A 24,170-nucleotide genomic window follows, 5' to 3' on the forward strand; every position below is an offset into this window, starting at 1 on the left:
ATCTTCAGAGAAAATGCTTGTGAGGGAAGTGAAATGTTTAAGGATAATAAGTCTTTGACTTCAATGAACACTTAGAAAATTTCCAACCATAATAGTCTGCCATTCTTTGTGTCTATTTCCCTTCAATTTCCTTTCTTGTTTTCCTTTTGTTTGTTTATCTGCTTGTTGCATTTGATTGAAATTGCTTCCTCGACTCTTGTTCAGTCGGAAGCTCTCCCAGGGTATGCTGCCTTAACCAAACCGAGCAGACCTTCTGCCACATATCATCTCCACGGGCTGGACATGAAACTTGTCCCCATGGGCTGGACAGGGTTGTCTTAATGCACCACATCTCTTCTAACGCGGGCAGTGAGGCAGACCTGGGCGGCTCGAGTGGGTGATTAACTCTGGACCTGAGCGTGTCTCCACATGCCGGCACAGTCGCCAGCAGCCTCCAAGGGCAGGGCAGGAATGGAGCAGCTCATTTCCCCCCTCTCTGAGGAATGAAGGGAATTTTGTGTTGTGCGCATGCAAGTTGGGGGCAGCCAGCCAGTAACTTGGATGTGGCCCTTGAGCTTATCTTGAAGTCAGGGAGGAAAAGCTGAAACGATGTGATCCCAGCACCCTGAAATGATACCTGGGTTCTGCAGATGGGCAGGAGGCTGGGGACAACCTCAGGTTTGACCGGCCTTAGAAATCTGACACAAAGGGTGTGTGCACACTGGGGGAAGGACGAAAAGGCTCTGGGTAGGAGCCTGACACCCCAGCTACACCAAACACAGCCTGGGCCATGCCCTTTGGACACCCCATCGTGCTCATCCCGGCAAACAGTGGGAACGCGGGGGCCTGGCGGGAGCATCGCCGAGCACCACGATCATCACAGGCACCCGGGGCGCGGGGATCTGAGCCCTCCCGCCGGGGGATTACCGCCCGGCTGCTCACGGCCACCGGGCGCGGAGGGGCGCGGAGCGGGGGCTGCGCTGGGCGGGCGGGGCAGCCCCGAGCCCCGCGCTGCCCCCGGCGCTGTCCCGGGCTACCCCGCTCCGGCCGAGCCGCGGAGCCCCGCGCGGTCCCCGGGCGGTGCTGGCGGGGGGCGGCGGGGGCGGTGCCTGCCCGGGCGGCGGGCGGGACGCGCCGAGCGGGGCCGGGCCGGCGGAGCGGGCGGCGGCGGCCTGGCGGAGCGGAGCGGAGAGGAGCGGAGCGGAGCGGGCCCGGCGGCGGCAGGTACGGCCCGAGCGGGGCGGCGGCGCAGACAAAGGGCGGGCGGGGGAGCGGGCGGGCGGCAGCGCGGGCCGGGCCCGCCGGGCCTCGCACCGCCCCGGCCGGGCTGCGCCGGGAACCGGGCCCGGCGGTGCTCCCGTCCCCCGCCAACGGCGGCACACCCCGCCCGGCCCCGCGGCGGAACGGCCCGGTGCCCCCGGGAGGAGCCGGCCCGGGTGGAGCGGGGGGCCGGCGGGAGCCCCCCGAGCCGAACCGCGGCCCCGCCAGGCCGAGGGGTCTCGGGGCTCGGAGGAGGCGGCGAGGCCGCGCCGTGCCCGGGGCTGCCGTGGCCCCGCCGCTCCGGGCACCGCCGGGAGCAGCCGAGGCCAGGCTGCAGCACGGTGCCAGGCGCGGGTGCTCGGCCTGGGGTGTCCCCGCTGCCGAGCAGTGCGAGTGGAGGTGGATAAAACCGTGCGGGAGCGGAGAGCCAGGGCAGCGCGGCCAGGACACCTGGAGGTGCGCACCTTGCGCATGGCACGGCTGGCCCAGCGTGGCTGGTGCTCCTGTGGAGCACCTCACCACCCCCTCTTGAAGAGGTCCTGGCATTTTCTCCCCCGCCGGTGAGCTCCTGGGCCGCTCGTGCATTGCTGTGTGTATTATCTCCCCAAGTCTTTGGGCTTGCCTCTACCACCGCACCAGGCAGATGGGGGCAGCCCCTGATGCCCGGCCGCACAGAAGCCACACCAGCTTGGGCGACCTTTGGCATCACCTGGAAGACTTTGCTTTCTGTCGAGGCTGATGCTCCCTCCCAGCACTGCAGTCCTACATATCCCAGCACCGGGACTCTTCCATCTCATGATCCCAGCCAGCTGCTGCCCCAGCACACCATGGGATGGTTGTCTTCCCACTAACGGCGCTTGCAGGGCTGGGAAACCGGCGCCTTGCAGTGCCCCTTTGTCACCGGCAGCCTTGGATCAGCAGCTCTTCCTGCAGCAAAGCAGCACCTTTGTTACTCACATCTCGACTGTGGTTTTTACTGGGCTGGGCTGGTGAAGATGGGGAGGTGAGCAGCCCCCTGCCTGCTCCTCTCAGCTGCACATGGGGACCACAGCTGAGGAAGCTGCCCTTTTCCAAATAAAACAAGCAGGACAAATTCAATAGGAAATAAGTTCCTCTCTTCTGAGTGAACTTGCCGTGGGTGGAGAAGAAGGAAATTAAACAATAGAAAAAACGTGCGGGGCTTGATATGGCAGGAAAATAAACCCCAATGCTGGTGGCCTCTGGCAAAATGACTGAGCATCTTCCCTTTGCCTGTGTCAGTGTTCATTTTGGGCAAGGATAGTGAAGGCGAAGCTCATGTTTCCCAGTGCCCCTCCATGGCTGGGGCATCCATGTGTGGATATGGGGAAGCCAGGACCTCCCCATGCCACCCATTGCCCAGCCCCAGTACATGCCATGACACCTCACCAGCTACAGCCCCCCAAATCTGCCCCTTCCAACCTAGAGCTGCTGGCACAGGACACAGATGCTGCTGGTGAAGCTCACACACACAAAGCCCTTCCCGCTTCCTGTGCCTTTGGGAAGCTGGTTGTCTGATATGATTTTGTTTGGAAAAAAAAAATCCATGGAAAATCCATGCCACCAGCATCCAGGCAAACAGACTTTTCCTGACAGGTTGTTTTGGGTTTTTCCCCCCTTCCTGTGTGTCTCTGTCAGTACTGTAGAACAGGATGTATTTAATTCGCTGTTGGTGGTAATTTAAACTGAAGGAAGAAGACACCTCATAAGTCAAAACCCAGGCTGGAATGAAGAGGCAATGATTAATATTTTCTTCAGTAGCGTGTCATGGTGAAGTATGGCACAGCTGAGTGTGTCCCTGCTGCAGAGTGTCACCATCAGCGCCTGCTTTTGTAAGCAGGTTTGATTTTGGGATATCTCTGGGTGCTGGGCTGAGGATGGAGGGCTGTGGTCTCACCAAGTTTCCCATCTTGCCCAGCTTCTGACTGCATGCTGGAGATGGAGATGCTCTCTTGGCTCTTTGTACTCTGGGGCAGAGTCATGGAGGGTTTCGCTTAAAAGGGGTTTTTTGTGTAATTCTGCCTTCTAGATGTACATTAATGAGCTGTGTTTTTATTTTTGGCTGTTGAGGTAGAGCTTGCCAGAATAAAGTTAGGACTCCAGACAAGAGAAGCAAGATACTACGTTTCTGTGGCTTGTCTTTGCTTCATGGCCTCAGAGGACAGGGGCTGCCAGTCTCTCACTGATGTTTCCAACCCTTCCAACTTCAGGACAGCCCTTGACTTCCCTGTTTGTTTTTGGCTGAGGTGGTGGCATTGCTTTGTGCCATTGTCACGTGTATGTTGGTGGTATTGGAACTTGACACAGGGGCAGGAGGACCTCAGTGAAGGGAAAATAGGATGCTGCTTTCTTGGAGACCATCCTGTGAGCCTTGAGGGCTGTGCCCAGTCTGCAGGTGCCAATGGGAGATGATGCCCTTGTGCCCCCTCTGTCCCCAGGTGTGGAGGAGCTGGACAGCCCTCATGCCAGACCCCTGGAAGGGCTGGATGGGTCTCTCACCCTGCAGACACGGAGAGATGGTGGCCTGTAGCTTGTGATTCATGTTGTTTTCCTGCAAGAGCCACTGTCTGTAATGGCAGAAGACTGATCAATATTGAGCTGTAAATCCCTGTGTGACTGTGGCCAGTGACAGGGGACTGCCACTGGGAGCACCTCAGTTTCCATGCCCTCTCCAAAACCAGCAGGACCTTGCTGCAGCCTCCAGAAACAGGACACTACCTTCTGCACAACCTTCAGGTGGCACAAGCCTTCCTAAAGGGGTTTAGTAAGGCCAAGAGATCCCTAAATGGGAGGTATCCCAAGAGGAACTGCTCTGGTATTAATGAGTGGGCATGTCGTGAGTTCAGCCCTGCTACTGGTCTGGTGAAAGCTGTGGAATTGGAGGATGTCTTGGAAAGGTCAGGACTCTCTTCTAGGACCTCTGTCTTGTTGCCCTGCTTCTGCCAGGGAACCCAAAATATCTTGAAATTTACATTCGCTAATGTAAAGCAGGGAAGAAGTGTCTCCTGTCTCTGAGCTTGGGCATGTTGAGGGTTGGATGTAGCGAGGGATGTCCAGCTCAGCTCCCTCTGCCTCACGGGGAGATGTGTGTCTCACCCCAAAGCTCTGGGTATGCTTAGGAAGGATGGTAGCCCCTAGGATGTTGCTGCTCCTCGGGGTAGCCTGCTGCTGTCCTGGCTCTGCTTCCCATGTCTGGCAAAACCCAGACACCTGGGTGCAGGTATCCAGATACAGGGCTACAAGTAGTAACCTTTTAGCCACTTGTCAGCACTCCACCAAGTATTCCCCTTCCTTCCAACACTATCTGCATCTTCACAGCCTTGTACAGGCCTACAGCCCTAGGCTAAAGAAAGGGGATGCATTAAAGAGTGTTAGCCACAGTTTTGAAGTATGGCTGAGTGCTGTCAATGCCTGGACAGTGGCTCAGGCCATTTTCAGTCTCCTCCATCAACCTTGATCCATCCCTTGCTGTGCTGGTGCACTGCTGGTCTCATGGATTTGCGTCAGAGAGTGGGATTGAGGCCAGGAGGGGAGGAGTTGGTGCAGGTGGGGCATGACAGGTTGAGCATTCACTTGCCTTGGAGCCCCTGCAGAGAAGGAGAGGATAGGGCTGCTGCTAGAGCAGAAACCAAACCAAAGCAACATACTTATCCTGGACATGCCATTAGGTTCCTGCACCCTCAGACCTGGGTCTGGAAATAGGAGAGGCAAGAGGCAGCTCAGTTGCTTGTTGGGGGCAAGTGTTGCCTTTGCCAGTGATGTTCTAGGGGGTGAAAACAAAACAAATCTCACAAGTGTCCGCTGTGCTCTGTTCCTGCTCCCTGTGTTTTCCCTGAGCTGCTGAGCCTTGCAGCCTCTGGTACATTTGAAGGGTGACAAAGTTTACATGCAGAGGTAATGTCTTTTATTAGCCTAACTAATACCTTTAGGAAAAAACAGATGTGCTCTTGGGGCTGAGAAATGCCTCAGCGGCCAAAATGTGTCGCTTTTTCCAACTGTGTCCATTGGTCTAATAAAAGATCTGACCTCCAGCCTGTCCTGGCCATGACCTTGGAGCGTGCTGGCCCTGGAAGCTGCTGCCTGTGTGTCAGTGTGTGCTGCCCAGCCCTTCCCAAAGGACCTGCCCCCCGGGAGCCCCCCCTGGAACAACAGCATGGCAGGGGCTGCCCTGACCCCTCATTCAATGCTGGCTGAGGGGCCCTGAGGCTGCTTTGGGCTCCTGGCAGTGTCTGCAGCAAAGTGGAGGTCAGAGGCAGCTCAGCAAAGCACTGGGACATCAGGCAGGATGGATGTGGTGTGACAGGAGCATCCCGGGGAGCCCCTGGGAGGAGGGAGCAGCTCCATCCTTGCAGGGATTTCTCTGGAATGTGGGCACTGGCAGAGGGGGTTGGTTGCTCTGTGTGAGCTGGTCCATGCTGTGGTTTTATGGATTCTGCTTTGCAAAAGTGCTGGTTTGGGGCTGGGTGAGCGCTCACAGGGCAGCCTGTGCTCCCCTGAACAGCTGGCAGGGTGGCTCTGCTCTCCTTGCTCTCCTACCAGCTTGGGAAGCTGTCAAGAAAAGGAAGCAGCTGGCCCATCCTGTGGGGCTGGCAGTGCTGCCATGGCTGAGCACAGGGAATCGCTGCTGCCTCAAGGCTCTCTGAGATCCAGTGTCAGCCTCACGCTCGTGGCAGGACCAGCATCTCTGCAGGGAAAGTCTGCCCAAGCCAAGTGTCAGAGGCAGCAAAAGGTGGCATCGAGGGGTTTTCAGTCCATGTTTTTTAGGTAGGAGTCCTTGTGTGACCTGCCTGTGAGAGGGCAGGCTGCCTCTCCAGTGAAATATAAAAATGCATGTGAGATTATTTTCCCCTCATTCTTTTCCCTTTTAAAATGCTTGGGATTCAGACCCCGATTATCCAGAAAGGCTCTTGGGTGCTTGGAAAGCCACAGGAACCGACACGGCACATTTCGGAGCAGGAAAACCCAATTCATTCAGTGGATTTTTTCCCCCTGTGAACCCACTTAAAATTCATGGGGAGTTTTGTCGGTAAGAACCTGTTTCAATTAACAGACAAAAGAAACTCTCCTCGTTAAGCGCCTCTTTCAATTAAGGTTTGGGAGAATTCCCCAAGCTCTGCTCCGAGGCTGTTCCCAAGGATTCAAGGACAAAAAACACCCCTGAGAAGGAGTCACCTGTGAAGGGCTTCTGCTTTTTTGGGGGGGCTGCAGTGGCACAAACACAAACCATAACCTGGCTGTGGAGTGTTGGGGTGTTTTGTTGGGGTGGTGTTGGCGATCATCAGTGCTGAGGGATCAGCTGCCCAACCCCAGTGCCCCTGGGGCATAGGAAAACTAATGACTGCTGCTAATTGCTGGCCTAGTTTGTGGAGGAGACCGATTTAATGTGGGGACTGGGAGATGGTGAGGTGCTGGTCCAGATCAGAGTGCTGAGGACAAGGAGGGTGGGAGCCACTGCTGCCCCAGGATCAGAAATGGGGTGACCTCTGCAGAGGATTCCTCTGTACAGCCTCACTGATGGGGCTGGGGAACAGAGTGGGAGATGGGGATTAGCAGGGACAGGACCTTGGCATGTGGGTTTGAGATGTGGGGTTTGCTAGAACTAGTCTTAGAAACCCACCAGTTGGACTTACCAGCTGTTCTGCCATGAAAAGTTTTAATCGTGGGCTTCCAGAAACTTAACCCAGTTTTTAGGGTTTTAGATTTAAAAAAAAAAAAAAAATTCAGGTTTTTTTCTTCCCTAAAAATTCAGCATATACATGTCACACACACTGAACCTTGCTTTTTCATCCCTCTGCAGGCAATGAGCTGTTCTCATGATTGTTTTTTTGAAGAAAACCTGAGAAAAACATTACTTTTATCTTTTGCAGTAAAACTGAAGTGCTAACAGGGCTTTGTGGGTGAAAAAAATGCCTCTTCCAGAGCTGGACACTTTGACTAAAAATAAATTTTTTTAAAGTGAAAATTCTTAACCACTTTCACTGCTCTCATTGCTCATATTGGTTTCTTTCCCCCAGGAACAGGAAGGTGGTGGGCAGGCAAAGCCAGAGGTTTATTTCCAGAGCAGAGTGAGTGTCAGGATGAAGCTTAGTTCGGCAATCCAGGTGAATGCTCCAACTGCTCATTTCTGACCAGGCTCTATAAATCAGATCTTAACAAAAAAGATCTGAGAAAAAAGGAGGATTTCCCTGCTGAAGTCCCCCTGGGGTGGAAATTCTCCCGACTTTATAAATCACAGATGAGTTTTCCTGATACTGCCTTGTGTCTGGTCATACCCAGCCTGTGCAGGAAGGGGAGAAGCTGAGCCATGTGTGTTTGCAGTGGGAGCAGCACCAGTGGCTGCCTGTCACTGCCTGTCCCAGGGGCAGCTGCTGGGGCTGCCCTTGTCCATTTTTAACTTGGCACCTCTTGGGCACTGGTGGGAGGCTGGTGTCCTCAGGAAAGGAGCACAGGGATTGTCCCTCTCCCAGAGCAAGGTGTTTTTCTCCCTGGTAGGTTGTAACTACTGTTTGCAAAGCACTTAAGCAGCCTGTGTAATTACTACTAAGATGCTCCTTATCTGGCATTACAAAACCTCTGGCAAGTGGGTGACTGGGACAAGCTCCTTTCTGCTCCTCTGTGTCCTTCTCTGTGTTTTCCCCTCTCTGTCTGCTCCTGCCCAGACACCCAGGCTTTGCAGCTTGGCAGGAGGCAAATGGATGTCGCTACAGCTGTCCAGGTCTCTTGGGCCCGTCCTAAAGGCTCATCCAGGCTGTCAGAACATGGGAATCACCTTGGTTTTGCAGTGTTTTTTTGCTGGGTTTCTCTTCCTGGGCTGCTATGGTTCATCTCCTGTGACCCAGGGATTGTGCCCCAGCTCCAGGGGCATCCTGGTGGGATCATCACCCCACCATGCACCACAATAAAGGAGATCATTTCCTGATTGTGCCTTCTCTTGGTCAGTGGGTCCAGCTGTGGCTGGGGAGGGAGGAGATGGGACAGCCAGTGGTCCTTCACACCCTGAGATAGCTCTCTTCCCTTGCCAGTGCTTCCAGCTGCCTGCAGATATTTCCAGTCACAGCTGGGATCACTGTCATTTAGAGCTGATAAAGGCAGCAGTGCAGAGGTGGGTGTTTAAAGGCCATTTTTCCATGCCAGTTACTTTTTAATTTTCAAAGCAACCTCCCCTGTCTTGAGCTTGCAGTTGTCTCCTGAATAATGTGATGGCATTAATCTCCTCTCTAAGGACATGCTTAGCTCAGTGGTTTTAGATCTGTAGCCCTCTAAATATTACCAGTGAGTGAAGGGGATTCCCTCTAGAGGGAACTTAAACCTATTAATAATAATTTAGCTGCCTCTTGTGCATCTTTTACAGGTAGTGCTTATTCCCAGGGCTGCAGGGCACCACTTGGTGATCTCTGGGGATGCTGGCAGGGGTTCCTGAGGTGTGGGAGAGACAGAAGGTGGGGTTGGACACGCACTATCCACCTGCTGGGGACCTGATCCCCAGCCTGGCCAAATTTAGACCTTCCAGTAGCCTTTTGCTTTCAAGTGGGAAGTGCAGCAGATGTGTAGGTGAGGCTGATCCATCCACATTCCCTGCAGTGGTCGGAGAGGGGAAGGGAAGTGTTGGAGCGAGCAGGAGTGATTGCAAATCCCTGAGCTGTGCAATGCAATTTAGCATCCTGCCTCTAAATCCTCCTCCATCCATGCTTAACCCCCAGGGCTGGCTCACATGGAGAGGTGGAGCTGGCACGGTGCTGAGGAGGTGATTAATCAGCGGTGGTGGGCCTCTCCCTGCACTGATGAGGAGTGATAACCAGGGATGCCCACCCAAAGGGTGCCAGCAGGAGAGGAGCAGGGTGACCCATCTGGCTGGGATGTTTAGGATGTGGCTTCATCTCTGTGGGTTGAATGTTGGAGGTTTTGGAGCTCCTAGAATTGTGGACCAAGGTTCTTGCACAGAATCTTGAAGTATTTTCTGCATGACAGTGGATGCCTGCTCTTCCCCTTCCACCCTTTCCAAAGTAGTACAAAGGAAATGTGTGAGCAATTTCTTGCTCTGTCACACCCATGGTTTTGAGCTCTCCTCTTGTTTCTGAGCCATGGGCTTGGGACAGTTGATTTATCCAACATATGGGACTTGTGAACTGCCTGATCTTCACTGCTTGCACCTGCAGTCAGACCTATTCCACCCCCCAATAAATCAAACCCTGCTGTGGTTGTCTTCTGGGATCACTGACCCTTCCTTGTCCTCCAGATATGTTTGCACTTCCTTGCTTATATTCAATCCTTCCATTGCATCTCTGCAAAGTCTCACTGGAATTTAAAGGAAGAGTGCTGTAAGCCACTAGTGGAGATGGTTTCATTCCCTCTCATCCCATCTAGTGCCTCCCTGACTTTCTGGGGTGCAGTGGTTCCCCAGGCAGCATTTGTGGAAAATAACTCTGAGCAGGGGGAAACCACCATCCCCAAACTGCACCAGGGGGTGTGTTTTGAAAAGCTTTTCAAACATTTTTCCTTTCCTCCTGCAGCTCTCTTAGATTTGAAAAGTAAAGGGTTTCCCTGTCCCCTGGTTGTGCTCCGTGCCCGCCCTGGGGTCGGATCCGGCTCCGCGGGGCGCTCCGGGCTCCCAGCCACGCCGGGAAGCTGCTTGGATGCTGATTGTGTTTGTCAGGGCAGCCGGATTAAGAGCACAGTGGCTAAGCCTCCTCACTGAGCCTCCTCTCCAGTGGCGTCTGTGCCAGGGCATTGCTCAGAGACCCACGAGAAAAGAGCATTTTCCAGGGCTCTTTCTCCCGGGGTCCTTGATGTGCAGCTGTGGCTGAGCACCTGCCTGGAGATGGGAGCCTGCCAGCACCGATTTTGGGGGCCTGAGGTCTGTGTGTGAGACTCGGGCTGACATTTCCAGCTGGTGCCTTTTAAATAACCACTGTGGTTTTAAAAGGCACCTTAGCCGCATCTAAAAATCAGGTTAAAAGGAAGTTTGACCCTGGCTGTCACCTTGCCAGGTCTTGTGGTTTTTTAAATTTTACCATCTTGTTTCTGTTTTTGTTTTAGAAAAGCTGTTGGTCTCAAGGACTTGTTTTGTGCTTTGGGGCATGAACCTGCTTCCTTCTCTGGCAATGAGCTCTCCCACCACTGCTGGGGCTGTGCAGCGGTTTGCTGGGCAGGATGCAGCCAGCACCCGCTGCGCAGGGGAAAGCCCTGGGCAGGAGCATCCCCACCCTGCAGCATCACCCCAGAGCCCTTGGCATGCTCCCCATGGAGGGTTTGCTCTGGCAGTGAACTGGCAGAGCAGGATTCCTGCCTGCTTCCTGCCACACTGGCAGGTCCTTGGGGCAGGATGCTGCCAATCCCAGCCCCAGCTCTCACCTGGCTGCTCTGGGGGTCCAGTGCTGGCCCCCTGCCTGGGCAGGCTTTGACGTGGCAGCCTGGGGAGACTCAACCAGAGTCTGGCCAGGGATGCTGTCTCCAAAGCCTGATCATTAAGTACCTGTAATTAAAAGCTCTTAGGAGAGAATGGACTAATGAAGCGCTCTTGGAAGTGGCATGTGATGTAGATGCAGAGCCCTCTTCCCTGTTTCATGGAGGGTGGAGCAAGGATGGACACACAGTCCTGTCCATCAGCTGCTGGCTCTGGTGCTTGGCATCAAACCCACTGCTGCCATTTGCCTGCCTGTCACTGTGGGAATGCAGCTGCCAGCACCCTCTGCTCCTGGCAGATGAAAGAAATGGAGAGGGAGTGGGATGGCACAGCCAGGTGCTGGATAATGCATTCCCAGCTCACTGCATCCCTAGGCAGGGAGGTGCAGGGAAGCCTCTGCACAAGCACATCCCTAAAATCAGCAGACCTGCAGAAGTGCCCTGTCCCAAAACCCCAGCAGTGCTGTTGTCTCAGGGATGCTGGAGGGGCAGAAGGACTGAGGTGGAATAGACAGGACGCACCTCAGGGGGGCTAAGGAGAGAAGGTGCAATCTCTCTTGATTGCCTGGAGATCATCCATGTGCACAAAAATAAATTACAAATCAATAAACCCAAGTGTTCCACCACGCCCAGCACAGACAACAAGGGGAGATTGCTGGTGTGTCCTGGAGATGGTGAAGGAGGAGACAGTGATGGAGGCTGCAAGGAGACTGGCTGCCAGGAGCACCTACAGAGGGCTGGCTGAAGCAGTGCCATGTTGGCAGGGTTGGGAAGCACTGCCTGGAGCAGGAGTTGCTGCTGGGAAGGGCAGGGATGACAGGATTACCCTGCCAAGCCCCAGCCTGTAATCCACAGTGCCGCTCAGCCGGCCACATTTAATCCTGTTAGGAGCCCGGCTGGTGTCAGCAGGAAGGGTGCTCAGCCACGGTGCTGGCAGGGCACAGGGAGCTCTCCCTGGGAGGAGCAGGGACTCCTGCCCTTGTCCCCAACACTGGTAATGCATCTGGGGACAATGCTGTGAGTCACTTCTTTTCCTTAAACGCATTGGCCTCATCAGTCTGTCCCCTAGTTGGCTTCACCTTCTGGCAAGCAGTGCTTATTGTTTTCCTTTTCTTTTTTCAAATGAGCCTTTCACAGGGAAGACAAAAATATTCCCAAGGTCCCTTTGGTTCCGTGTGGTCACTCCTGCATTCCCATCTGACCTTGGCTGGCGGCTCCTGGCTCAGCATTGAGCCACCCAGCTGGCAGGCTCCCCATGTCCCTCCCGTGTCCCTCCCTGCCAGCCGAGCTGGGCCATGGGGGCTCAGACCACCCCCCATTCTCCTCAGCAGAGTGCAGCTCCTGATGGGCACAGGCAAGAATGGCTTGAGGTACCAGATATTCACTGGGGTCTGGGGTCTCCCCTCCATAGCACCTGGTGATGCACCTGCACTCCAGGTGCACCCACAGCCCGGATCCCACGGCAGCACGGCTGTGTGCCGCACTCCTGCTGCATCCCTGGTGCCACAACATTCTTGTGCAAGCCCTGGCACGCCAGTGAGCTTGTGAGGACTCTTCTGGGGCTGTCAGGCTGGCAGAAACAACAGCAGCAGGTTGGCACTGTCCCTGCCCTCTCATCCCACCCCTCTCTCTCTCTCAGGGTGCCGTGTGGAGCCGGGGAAGCAGGGATCCGCCATGCCCACATTCCCAGCAGGATCCACGCCGAGGCCGCCCGCCGCCCCCTCGCCCCGCTGAGGCCATGGAGCTGCTGCTGCTGCTGTTGCTGCCATCACCACAAGAATTTTGGCTCAGCACAGGGACTCTTGGTGCCTCTGCCATGGTGACATGAAGCAGACGGCGAGGGACGCCGGACTGCTGGAGGGGAGAGCCTGCACAGGCAGCCTGCTAGTATTTTAATTTATTAGTAGTATTCAATTTGATTTTACCTGATTTTTTGTTGGTTGGTTGCTTGCTTCTTCCCCTCCCCGGGGCTCGTGAGGGGAGGGGGCGGGCAGGGGAGAGGGACCCCACCTCACCCAGCGGATGCAAGGATGACTGTGCTGGCCAGGGCCCGGCGGGGTATCTGGCAGCTCTCTCCGCAGGTGGTGTTGCTCCTGCTCTTTGCCTTCTGCCTGCTCAGTGTTTTCGTCTCTGCTTATTATTTATATGGGTGGAAAAGGGGCTTGGAGCCCTCTGGGGACGTGGCGGGGCTGGACTGCGACGAGCCCAAGGTCGCCCCTTCCCGCTTGCTGCCACTGAAGACCCTCAAGGTGGCCGACTCCTCCCGCACGGACCCCTTGGTGCTGGTGTTCGTGGAGAGCCTCTACTCCCAGCTGGGCCAGGAGATTGTGGCCATTTTGGAGTCGAGTCGCTTCAAATACAGGACAGAGATTGCCCCGGGCAAGGGGGACATGCCCACGCTGACCGACAAGGACCGGGGACGCTTTGCGCTCATCATCTACGAGAACATCCTCAAGTACGTCAACCTGGACGCCTGGAACCGGGAGCTGCTGGACAAGTACTGCGTGGAGTATGGCGTGGGCATCATCGGCTTCTTCAAGGTAAGGGGGCACAAGGGGCAAACCAAATCCCATGGCCAGGCCTGATGTGAGCCCTGTGTCCTGCTGCCCCACAGGGACTTTGCCCTCCCCATGCTTTCTACAAGCAGCATGAGTTGGTGTGGGGCACAGGCTTCTAGCAGAGAAGCTCTCTCCCTTTGGAAGGGCTGTGTGGCCTTTGGAGATTTTGGGGGGAAAAAACACACTTCTGGGATCAGTCCAGTTGCTTTTAGCACTTGTTTTCTAGCAGTGACCCTTGCTGGGGTTTGCCAAAAGCATGAATAGATATTTTGCTCAGCAGCCCTTCTCCTGCCCAGGGCTCCTAGCCTTGGGGCACTTTGCACATAGGACATGAGCAGGACTGAGTGTGTGAGGGGGATGCGGGCACCCCATTCTCCAGAGAGGAAAGAGAGAACCCAGAACCTGGATCTCAAGGGGTGGTGAGCTGCTGCCTCTGTTGCTGTGGCTGTTGGTGAGCCCCTGCCTTGTCCCCAGTGTCCCATCTCCTGTAGCTCCCATTTTCCCCATGCAGGCCAACGAGAACAGCCTTCTGAGTGCCCAGCTGAAGGGCTTCCCACTCTTCCTCCACTCCAACCTGGCGCTGAAGGACTGCAGCATCAACCCCAAGTCGCCCCTGCTGTACATCACGCGGCCCAGCGAGGTGGAGAAGGGCGTGCTCCCCGGGGAGGACTGGACTGTCTTCCAGTCCAACCACTCCACCTACGAGCCCGTCCTCCTGGCCAAGACCAAGTCAGCTGAGTCCATCCCTCACATGAGCGTGGATGCTGCCCTGCACACCACCGTGATGCAGGACCTGGGCCTCCACGATGGCATTCAGAGGGTGCTCTTTGGCAACAACCTCAACTTCTGGCTGCACAAGTTGGTCTTTGTGGACTCGGTCTCCTTCCTGACTGGCAAGAGGTTGTCTCTGCCCCTTGACCGCTACATCCTGGTGGACATCGATGACATCTTTGTGGGCAAGGAGGGCACACGCATGAAGGTGGAGGATGTCAAGGTGTGTCTGTGCTCTCCTGGCTGGGTGGGCAGGGCTGGACTCTTGTGCTTGCTCAGGGGTGCTCCAGAGATGGACTTTCCTGCTCCCTTGTCCCTCTGAGAGTCCCTCTGCAAAGCGCTCAGGGACATTGGTGCTTGCCCTGATGTGGCAGCTGTCCCTGAGGCCACATGCTGAGGACACTTTGCTTTCTCTCCCCTTGTCCCAGGCACTGTTTGACACCCAGAACGAGCTGCGCACCCACATCCCGAACTTCACCTTCAACCTGGGATACTCAGGGAAATTCTTCCACACAGGTGAGGAGGGCAAGGGCACCGCTTCTCCTGGGTGCTGTACAGCTGGTGCTCAGAGAGGATGCTGTTGGGCTGTAGGAGAGTCCTCAGGCATCCCACCCTATTCTTCCATCACCTGGCCACCAAGAGGGGCTGGCCCTCCCCCTGCCCCAGCTGCTCACACAGCTCTCTGTGCTCAGTGGTGACAGAAAGTGTCGTGCCACAGGTACTGATGCTGAGGACGAAGGTGATGACCTGCTGCTGTCCTACGTGAAGGAGTTCTGGTGGTTCCCTCACATGTGGAGCCACATGCAGCCTCACCTCTTCCACAACCAGTCGGTTCTTGCTGAGCAGATGACCTTAAACAAGAAATTCGCTGTCGTGAGTAAAATGCTTCCTGTGGGGTTGCTTGTGGTGAGGGGAGGATGGTAGAAGAGGAGCAAAGAAGATTCCCAGGGAATACCCCCTTCTTGCTGGAGCAGAGGGACCTGGTGACATTAAGTCATGTCCCCCATGTTGCAGCTGTGTGAGTAAATCCATTTGTACTCTAGTAACTAGAGCTAAAGGATTTATCTGCAGCAGCCAACTAGTTGCTGTGGCAGTGAGCTGCCCCAGTGGCTGTTCAAGGGCTGTGCTCTGCAGCTGTGCTCACCTGGCCTGGAACTGTGGGGATGCAGAGGTGCAGCCCAGGGGGATGCTCAGCCTGGCACCGTGTGAATGTGTGCTGGTGATGATGTGGGATCTGGAGCCGTGGCTGTGCTGGGAGGCTCTGGCTGGTGGAAACTCCCTCTACAGGCTGGACTGTCAGGGACATGTTTGGTTTAAAGGGAGCCTTTGACCTTCAGCTTGGTCTTGTGCTGTCCTTTGTGTGGCACTGACACCAGTTCATGCTGTGATTGACTGACAGCTGTCTTGAATCCAAACTGGTAAAGCCAGACCTGTTAATAATTGGATCCTGTGGCCTAAGAGAGGGATCTTCAAACTAACTTGAATTTATTATCTGATAATTACAAGTGCTTAATTAGAGAGAGACCAGACCTTTCCTACTTAGGATGGGCAATGTTCCAGCTCAGACTTTCCAGGCTGTTTTGTATCTACTGATACAAACCAATCTGCAGACCTATATAGCTGTACTCCTCATTCTTCACACAACAGCTTGGCTGTGGCTGTTCTGTGGGTGACAGCAGAAGACAGGGATGAGGATGGTCTGAATGAAACAGAGGAGTGGGTGTCCACCCAGCATGGCTGCTCCCGGGCTCCCTTTTGTGGAGACAGCCAGGCTTAGGAGAGGATGCAGAGGCACAAATAGACACTTTGTAGCTGGGAATGGAGAGGGATTGGTTTGAGATTTTGGGGTCTCCACAGTCACCCATTCCACACTCTGTTCTCTGCAGGAGCATGGCATCCCCACAGACATGGGGTACGCTGTGGCCCCCCACCACTCGGGCGTGTACCCTGTGCACGTGCAGCTGTACGAGGCCTGGAAGCAGGTTTGGTCCATCAGGGTGACGAGCACGGAGGAATATCCACACCTGAAACCCGCCCGCTACCGCCGCGGCTTCATCCACAACGGCATCATGGTGGGTGCTGCCCTTTGTCTCTGGGGCCTCTCTTCTCCTGCCTCTCCCACCAGAACCAGCACCTCGGGACGTGGTTTCTGTGCAGCTCCAGTTTGAGGGGGTTGTTCCCCCTTGCTCATCCTGCATGGGTGAAGCTTGTGTGAGGACGGTTTTTGGTGTTTCCATCTGTCCACATCCTTCCTTTCTGTGTACAGATTCAAGTCAAGGGTGGTGAGGGGCAGTGGAACTGGTCCTGGCCTCTGAGGGATTGAAGCCAGGTTCCCCCTTTTTGTGTGAAAGGATGGACACCCAGCTCTCAAAGCCTGGGGGAGGCCATGTGGCCATTTCATTGCCCTGGTTCTCCCACCTGTTCCATCCATATCTTTTTCCCTGCCCCAGGTACTCCCCCGGCAAACCTGTGGCCTGTTCACACACACCATTTTCTACAATGAGTACCCTGGTGGCTCCAGTGAACTGGACAAAATCATCAACGGGGGTGAACTGTTCCTGACTGTCCTCCTGAACCCTGTAAGTACTGCCCAGGGACAGACAGACAGATGTCTTGCAGAGCTGTCCTGGCCCTACTGCGGGAGATGTCCCCAGTGTCCTCAGCCAGGGTGGGGCCATTTGTGGGATGGCTGCTGGGTGAGGCTCCACTAACCCCTGCTCTGTCCTGGCTTCAGATCAGCATCTTCATGACCCACCTGTCCAACTATGGCAACGACCGCCTGGGCTTGTACACCTTCAAGCACCTGGTCCGCTTCCTCAACTCCTGGACCAACTTGAAGCTGCAGACACTGCCCCCTGTGCAGCTGGCACAGAAATACTTCCAGATCTTTTCCGAGGAGAAGGACCCACTGTGGCAGGTACCCCTGTGCCTACAATAGAGGGGTGACCTTTTTTATTGTGCTGGGAGAGGGTAGTGGGGTGCAGCTGGCCCTGCTTTGGGCCTCAGGTAGCTTCCAACCTGGATTTCTTCCTGGTTCCGTGGGTAAGCTGTGGCTTTTCACCTCTTGCTGGTTCTGCAGGCAGTGCCAGAAAGGGGTTTGTCCTGTAGACCTGGAGATAAGCCCAGTCTTTGTCCTGCCTGCTGAGCAGGGTGGCCTCCCCTGTGTCTGCTGAGGCTGGAGGGGCTGAGCAGTGGTGTGGGGTCCCATCCAGGCTGCTCTGTCTCTGATCCTCCACACTGTGTTTCAGGATCCCTGCGAAGACAAACGACACAAGGACATTTGGTCCAAAGAAAAGACCTGTGACCGATTCCCAAAGCTTCTTATCATTGGGCCCCAAAAAACAGGTGCTTCCCTTCACCTTCAGTTCTGTGAGCATGCTGGGGGGCTTGGCAGGACCCACAAAGAGCCTCTGTCAGCCCTCCTGCCCTGAAGCAGAGCTTGGAGGGAGGTTTGGCCTGTGTCAGCTCCCTATTTCTGTCTGTCCAAAGGAACCACTGCCCTTTATCTCTTCCTGGGGATGCACCCGGACCTGAGCAGCAACTACCCCAGCTCAGAGACCTTTGAGGAGATACAGTTCTTCAATGGACACAACTATCACAAGGGCATCGACTGGTGGGTCTCTGCATTGTGGGGACTGTGCTATGGGGGAGTGCCCATAACTTTGGGAAGGCAGGCTGTGAGATTTCCCTTCTGAGTGTCTGAGATGTCACCTGTGAGGGCAGTGCTGGGGCCGTCTTGTGGTGCCTGTCTGCCAGCCTCACTCTGTGCCTTCCCCAGGTACATGGAATTCTTCCCCATCCCCTCCAACACCACCTCTGACTTCTACTTTGAGAAAAGTGCCAACTACTTTGACTCTGAAGTGGCTCCTCGGCGAGCTGCAGCCCTGCTGTCCAAGGCCAAAATCATCACCATCCTCATCAACCCTGCAGATCGAGCCTACTCCTGGTATCAGGTGAGCCTCTGCCCCTCCCCTGGGTTGGGCAGTCCTGTGGGCTTGGCCGGGGATGTGGAGAATGTGGCTGAATGTGATGCATGAGGATGCATTGTGGTGGCCTGGGAGCTGCTGCACCTCATGGGCAGCCCAGGATTGGGTTACCCTGGGGACAAACCTGCCTTGCTCCTGCCTGGCAGGAGCTGGGGGTCGGTCTCTTTCTCCGGGCAACAACAGACAGAACAAGAGGACACAGTCTCAAGCTGCGCCAAGGGAGATACAGGCTAGAATTAAGGAGGAAGTTTTTCACGGAAAGAGTGGTCAAATACTGGAATCATCTGCCCAGGGAGGTGGTGGAGTCACCACCCCTCGATGTGTTTAAAAAAAGCCTGGATGAGGCACTTGGTGCCATGATCTAGTTGAGGTGTTAGAACATGGGTTGGACTCGATGATCTTAAAGGTCTCTTCCAACCTAGAAATTCTGTGATTTTGTGATTCTGTGATTCTGTGACAGCACCAGCGAGCTCACGACGACGTGGTTGCCCTGAAGTACACGTTCCACGAGGTGATCACGGCGGGGCCCGAGGCGGGGCCGCGGCTGCGGGCGCTGCAGAGCCGCTGCCTGGTGCCGGGCTGGTACGCCACCCACATCGAGCGCTGGCTCAGCAGCTACCACGCCAACCAGGTAGGGATGGCAGCGACCTGGCACACACACCTTCTATGAAAAATCCTTTCCTTAGGATTTTTTCCTCCTGAGAAGCTGAGAGGCCTCAGGAACAAAATGTAACCAATGGTTATCTGCTGCTGTGGAATGCAACAGGTGCATCTGTGATTGGTCCATGTTGGTTGTTCCTAATTAATGGCCAATCACAGTGAGCTCTCTGTCCGAGCCACAAGCCTTTGTTATTATTGCTTTTTTTTCTATTCTTAGCTAGCCTTCTGATGAAATCCTTTCTTCTATTCTTTTAATATAGTTTTAATATAATATGTATCATAAAATAATAAATCAAGCCTTCTGAAACATGGAGTCAGATCCTCCTCTCTTCCCTCATCCTAAGCCCCCTGTGAACACTGTCACAGCAACCAGTCCTACAGCCCTCACCCACGCAAGGATGTGGGGGAAAGAGATCTTGCATCCTTCCCCTGGGAGCTGTTTTTCTTAGACCATTCAAACTACGGAGAGAGGAGTAAAAGTGCTTGGAGAAGGGGCAGAGGAGAGGTTCTGTGCAAGAAGGGAGCCTGGTAATGGATAACACACAGTGATGGCCTTGTGTGGGTTGCCACAGCAGGGTTGAAAGGGAGTGGGGGCAGAAGGCTGTGGGTGGCTCTGCAGGGTCACCCAACACTGACCCTCACTCTTGGCCACAGAGCCCTGAGGCTGCCCTGTCTGGTGGCACCATGGCATTGAACAGGACAAAAATAGCTGGTGAAGATGCCCGTAGTTCAGGCTGTCTGCAGGGAAAATGGGAGCTGGATGGCAGCCCTGCTGTGACCCACACAGTGCAGCACTGCTGGAGAGCATGGGATCAATCCCTGAATGATTTTTCCACTGTTGATTAACCTTATCAAGTCTTATTAGTTGCCTGCTGCTAGTATAATTGCTATGTTGCAATCCCAGCTGCCTGTGGGTTGGGTAGCCCTGAGCAGAAGCTCTGATGTTGTCCTGGGTGTGTCCTGGCCCTGGCTTTAGTTGCATTTCATTTTCCAGCAGCCAGTGTAAGGGAGCACCAGGGCACATTGGTATTTAGCAGGTGTCCTGGTGGTAGATTTGGCTCCAAGGTGATCTAAGGTGTGTTAAAGGTGTCCTCTTGCCTCAGGAGAGCAGGGCTGGAGCCAGTGACACCTCAACCCTGTGCCTTGCTCCCTGCAGATCCTGGTGCTGGATGGCAAGCTGCTCCGAACAGAACCTGCCAAAGTGATGGACACAGTCCAGAAATTCCTTGGTGTGACCAACTTCATCGATTATCACAAGACCCTGGCGTGAGTCCTTCCCCAGCTTCTCCTTCCTCCACCCTGCCACTGCTCCCATGCACTGGATTGCCCTGGGGACACGGACCCAGAGCAGCCCCCAGCCCTGGCCTCTCCACAGAGCTGCTGCTGAGTTTGATGAGGTTGAGCTTTCACCTGAGACTTATCCAAACACTACAGTGAGGTCACTGCAGGCAGCCCAAGAGCAGCCCTGGGCTCGTGGAGGAGGTTTCAGCATTTGTGACACAGATGATGATATTGAGCCCTGGCACTCCATCTCCTCATAAATGCATGAGGGGAGCTGCTGGCTGTGTGGCACCTCTGCTGGTGTCACCTTGCTCTGAGCCTTCCATTAAACCCCACCGTGGGAAGCCTCCAGAGAGAAATAATAATTTACCTGTGCCATGGCTTGCCTATGTATTTGTCCACCCAGCTGCTGTGGGGCACTTGAGGGCATCCAGGGACAAAAGTGTCACAGAAAATGGTAATTAAACCCAGGTAGACTCTGCTCCTTCATCAGGGCAATGAATGAGCCTGGTAGACTGCTTACTGCACAGCTGCAGGGGGGTCCTGTGGTACCAGGGAGTTGATGACAAGATGTTAGCTGGGCTGTGGATTCCAGAGTTGGAGAAGTGCCCTGTGCAGGGCTGGACAGCAGTGGGACCTGCTTGACAGGATGTCCATGGAAGGTGTGAGGGGGATAAGAGGGCTAAGGCAGAGCTCTCGCTTCGCAGGTTTGATCCAAAGAAAGGATTCTGGTGTCAGCTTCTGGATGGAGGAAAAACAAAATGCTTGGGAAAGAGCAAAGGGAGGAAGTACCCCGAGATGGATTTGGATGTGAGTATGCAGAAAGCCTCCTGGGCTGGCCCTGAGCAGGGCTGTGCTGGGCTGGTGGGCTCCAGGCTGGTCCCCTGACTCTCCTCTTTCCTCTCCCGTTGCAGTCACGCTCCTTCCTGCGGGACTATTACAGGGACCATAACATAGAGCTCTCCAAGCTCCTGTACAAAATGGGGCAGACTTTGCCCACCTGGCTGCGGGAGGAGCTGCAGAGCACCAGGTAGCTGCTGCTGCCACCCCCGGCAATACCTGAGCGGGGCTGACCCTGTGCCAGCAGGACGTTCTCAGCAATACCTGGCCTTGGAGGGGACCCCAGGAGCACACAGCATCATGGAGGCTTGGAGGGGATCCCCAGGAGCGTATGGCTGCACCAGAGGCTTGGAGAGGACCCCCAGGAGCACAGGGCTCCACTGGAGGTTGTCTGAGCAGTGATCCAACTCTGCAATCCCTGTGCTCCCGCCTCTCTGCCTGCCTCACACCTGTATCTCTTTCATTTTATTTTTCCTTTTTAATTCCTCGTCACTTCCCACCCTGCTCTGGCGTAGGGAAGTGGCACAAATTCCCCCTTTCTCTGCTCAAAATGGGTTCCAGCTGCCTTGGGCCTGAGAGCAGCACCAGAGCTGTCCCTCACTTCCTGGTCCAAGGGTGGAGGAGCTGTTCTGGGTGCACTGTGGTGACTTTGCTGAGCTGGAGCAGAGGGATGGAGCTGGTGGAGACCCAAAGCACAGGGGAAACCAGACCCACTCCTGCCATCAGCCTCATGGCAGGAAACAGGAGAGTCTGCTGGATTCCCCCAGCACCTACTTGGAAAAGCTGAGAACAAGGTGGATTTTCCTTTCAAAGACTGGGGCACAATTTCTTTTGTCATCTCTGTCATCATATTCCAGCTCCTCAGCCTCTGGCTCCCCCTCCATGGGCAGTGTGGTGGGGATGTGGCCTAGCAGGAGAAGGGGCTGGCATGCTGGTCTGGGCATACTGGTCCCAGTTTGCTCATGACCCCCAAGCCCTTCCTGCACTCTTGTACACACGTGGTGTTTCCTGTGGTAAAGCCAAGTGGTGCCCAGCACACCCTGGCATGGAGGAGAGCTCGGGGACAGAGCAGACATTGGGATAAAGGCAATCAGAAGAATGCTGAGAGAACTTCAAACCTCTTGAATATTAAAAACGAAAGTATTTTAATAATGCTGGGTTTTAAGGGGGTGGGGTGGGGGGTTCCCATTTTGCAGGGAGGTGTTTTTTCTTCAGTGCCAGGATTTGTACCTAAACGCCAAGGGTTTTACATGGTCTCTTTGGTCGTTAGACATGACAAGGACAAAGGTCAGAGGGGAAACAGGAGGGTTTCCCAGTGGGAGACACATCTTTGTGCCAGTGGGGCTGCACAGAGCTGCAGCCTCTCCCACGCCCTGGGATTGCTGGCAGAGAGAGGAGACTGAGCCACCACGGGTTTGCTGGGATGTGGGCCCACAGTTCCCCTTGGATGGAGCTGCCCTGCAGGGTGTGGGATGGCAGCAGTTCCATGGGAGGGGAGCAATGCCCAGTGCTGCCCGAGGGGGCCAGGGCAGTGGGGTGGATGGGGATGGCAGCAGTTCCATGGGAGGGGAGCAATGCCCAGTGCTGCCCCAGTGGGGCCAGGGCAGTGGGGTGGATGTCTCACTGCCCTGCTGGCAGCAGCATTCCCACCTGGATGTTTCACAGGAGCCCTGTAGCCCACCTGGGGCCACGGGGGCTGTGCTGGGGAGGCTCCCAAGCACTGCTATAGGGTCCTCTTGAACCAACTGCTAATAAATGGGGGGGCTCTGGTTTTATTTGCTGTTGTTGCCTGTGTCTCTGCTCGCTGGCGTGATCCCGCCCTGCCCCTGGGGGTCCTGGCTGCCTTTGGGCCCATCTCTGTGGGGTTTGGAAGGGGCTGTGCGGGAGCCGCTCTCCATGCACGAGGTGGCAGCAGCTCTCCAGTCCCGGATCCGTGGATGCTGCTCAGCTCCCACAGCCTCCTCCTCCTCCCGGGACAGCATCCAGCACCGCCTGCCTGAGCACTGGGGAGGGATTTGTGGGGCCGGGGGTCCCTGATTGCCGTGCCCCCCTGCCCCACGCTCCATTCCCTGCCTGCCCGAGCCTGCCCGCCCTTCTGCTGCTGCCGCCTCCCCGCTGCCTTCCTGGCCGGCCCCTGCCGAGCGCCGCAGGAAACCGAGACGGAGCCTAATGAATCCCAGACGGCTGTGTTTGAACCTGTCCGAGTGACAAACGACGTGTGGTGCCGCAGGAGCCGCGTGGAGGGAGGAGAGGGGGCTGCAGGGGGAGATCTGGGGGAACCATGGAGCTGCTTGCCCAGGAGAGGAGGCTGCTCGTTCCCTGAGCTCATTCCCTGGAGCACATCCTGGCCAGGCACCCACCACGGTTCCATTCCTGTGTCCCCACGCCCAGGAAGAAGCATCCTCCAGCCCCAGATGATGTGTAAGGAAACTTCCATCTTGGTCCTGGGCTGCCCCAGGTGGGCCCAGCTGGTGCTCAGCTTAGTCCTGAATTAATTGCTTGTTAATTAACAGGTTCATAAGCACAGCTCAGCCCCATGCCATGGCCCCGGGGTGCCCAGGAGGATGAGGAGGTCTCTGCCCTCCCACAGCCACAGGAGAGCCCTGTGTGAGGGAGGATCTGTTCCCCTTGCCTTGGCACCAGTGATGTTTTTTAGCTTCTGCCAAAAATGTGCAAAGTTGGCAAAATCCTTTCTGGGCTGAGCAAGGGCCAGAGGCTGGGCAGCTGCAGCCAGCAGGCTCAAACCCTCACTGCCCCTGGACTGCAGGGCTTGTCTGGGCTGTCCCTGCTGCAGCCTTGTCCTGCAGCCCCCTACCAGAGACCCCACGGCAGCCCTGCCCAGCTCTGAGCTTCCATGAGCTGCATGGGGCACTTGTGGCTGTCAGCAGCTCCCTGGGGCTCCCAGAGGAGCAGATGAGGATGCTCCTGGCAGCCCCAGCCTGCAGGCAGGACACAGTGGCCATGATGAGGGCTGCTTTCCAGCCCACAAACTGCTGTGAGGTTGAGTTCATCCCTGATGGCCGCACTCTGCACCTTGATTCATCCTGCAGCGTGCCCTGACACGTCCCATACCCTCGTCCTGACACATCCCACCTCCGTGCCCCAACGTGTCCTGCGTCCTCCTGGCTGTTGGGATGTGCCAGGGAATCCCTGCTGGAAATGTCTGCAGGAGGGACAGGGGGCACAGCTGTGCCTGGGCTGCTCTTCCCAGGGGCTCAGGGAGTGCTGGTGGTGCCACAGCCCAAACAGGGACCAGGAGGGACATGGGCAGGGAGAGATGTGGGCAGGAGGGATGCAGGGAAGGAGGGATGCTGGCAGCAGAGTGCAGGGAAGGGATGATGATGATGATGATGATGATGATGATGATGATGATGATGATGATGATGATGATGATGATGTGGCAGCAGGGTGCAGA

General features: G+C 55.6%; 1 protein-coding gene across 1 annotated transcript; it reads left to right on the forward strand.

Moving 5' to 3' along the window:
* The first annotated feature begins 1,127 nt into the window (after nucleotides 1-1,127).
* Nucleotides 1,128-22,530, forward strand: NDST1 (N-deacetylase and N-sulfotransferase 1). The gene is made up of 15 exons (XM_063168849.1): nucleotides 1,128-1,203; nucleotides 12,299-13,199; nucleotides 13,729-14,211; nucleotides 14,417-14,504; nucleotides 14,707-14,861; nucleotides 15,875-16,060; nucleotides 16,439-16,567; nucleotides 16,723-16,905; nucleotides 17,237-17,333; nucleotides 17,478-17,601; nucleotides 17,767-17,941; nucleotides 18,435-18,605; nucleotides 19,791-19,900; nucleotides 20,623-20,725; nucleotides 20,830-22,530. The coding sequence occupies exons 2-15, from the start codon at nucleotides 12,690-12,692 to the stop codon at nucleotides 20,947-20,949; spliced, it is 2,634 nt and encodes an 877-aa protein (XP_063024919.1). The 5' UTR covers nucleotides 1,128-1,203; nucleotides 12,299-12,689; the 3' UTR covers nucleotides 20,950-22,530.
* The last annotated feature ends 1,640 nt before the right edge of the window (nucleotides 22,531-24,170 follow it).

Source organism: Melospiza melodia, chromosome 14 (assembly GCF_035770615.1).
Source record: "Melospiza melodia melodia isolate bMelMel2 chromosome 14, bMelMel2.pri, whole genome shotgun sequence".
NCBI classification, from domain to species: domain Eukaryota; kingdom Metazoa; phylum Chordata; class Aves; order Passeriformes; family Passerellidae; genus Melospiza; species Melospiza melodia.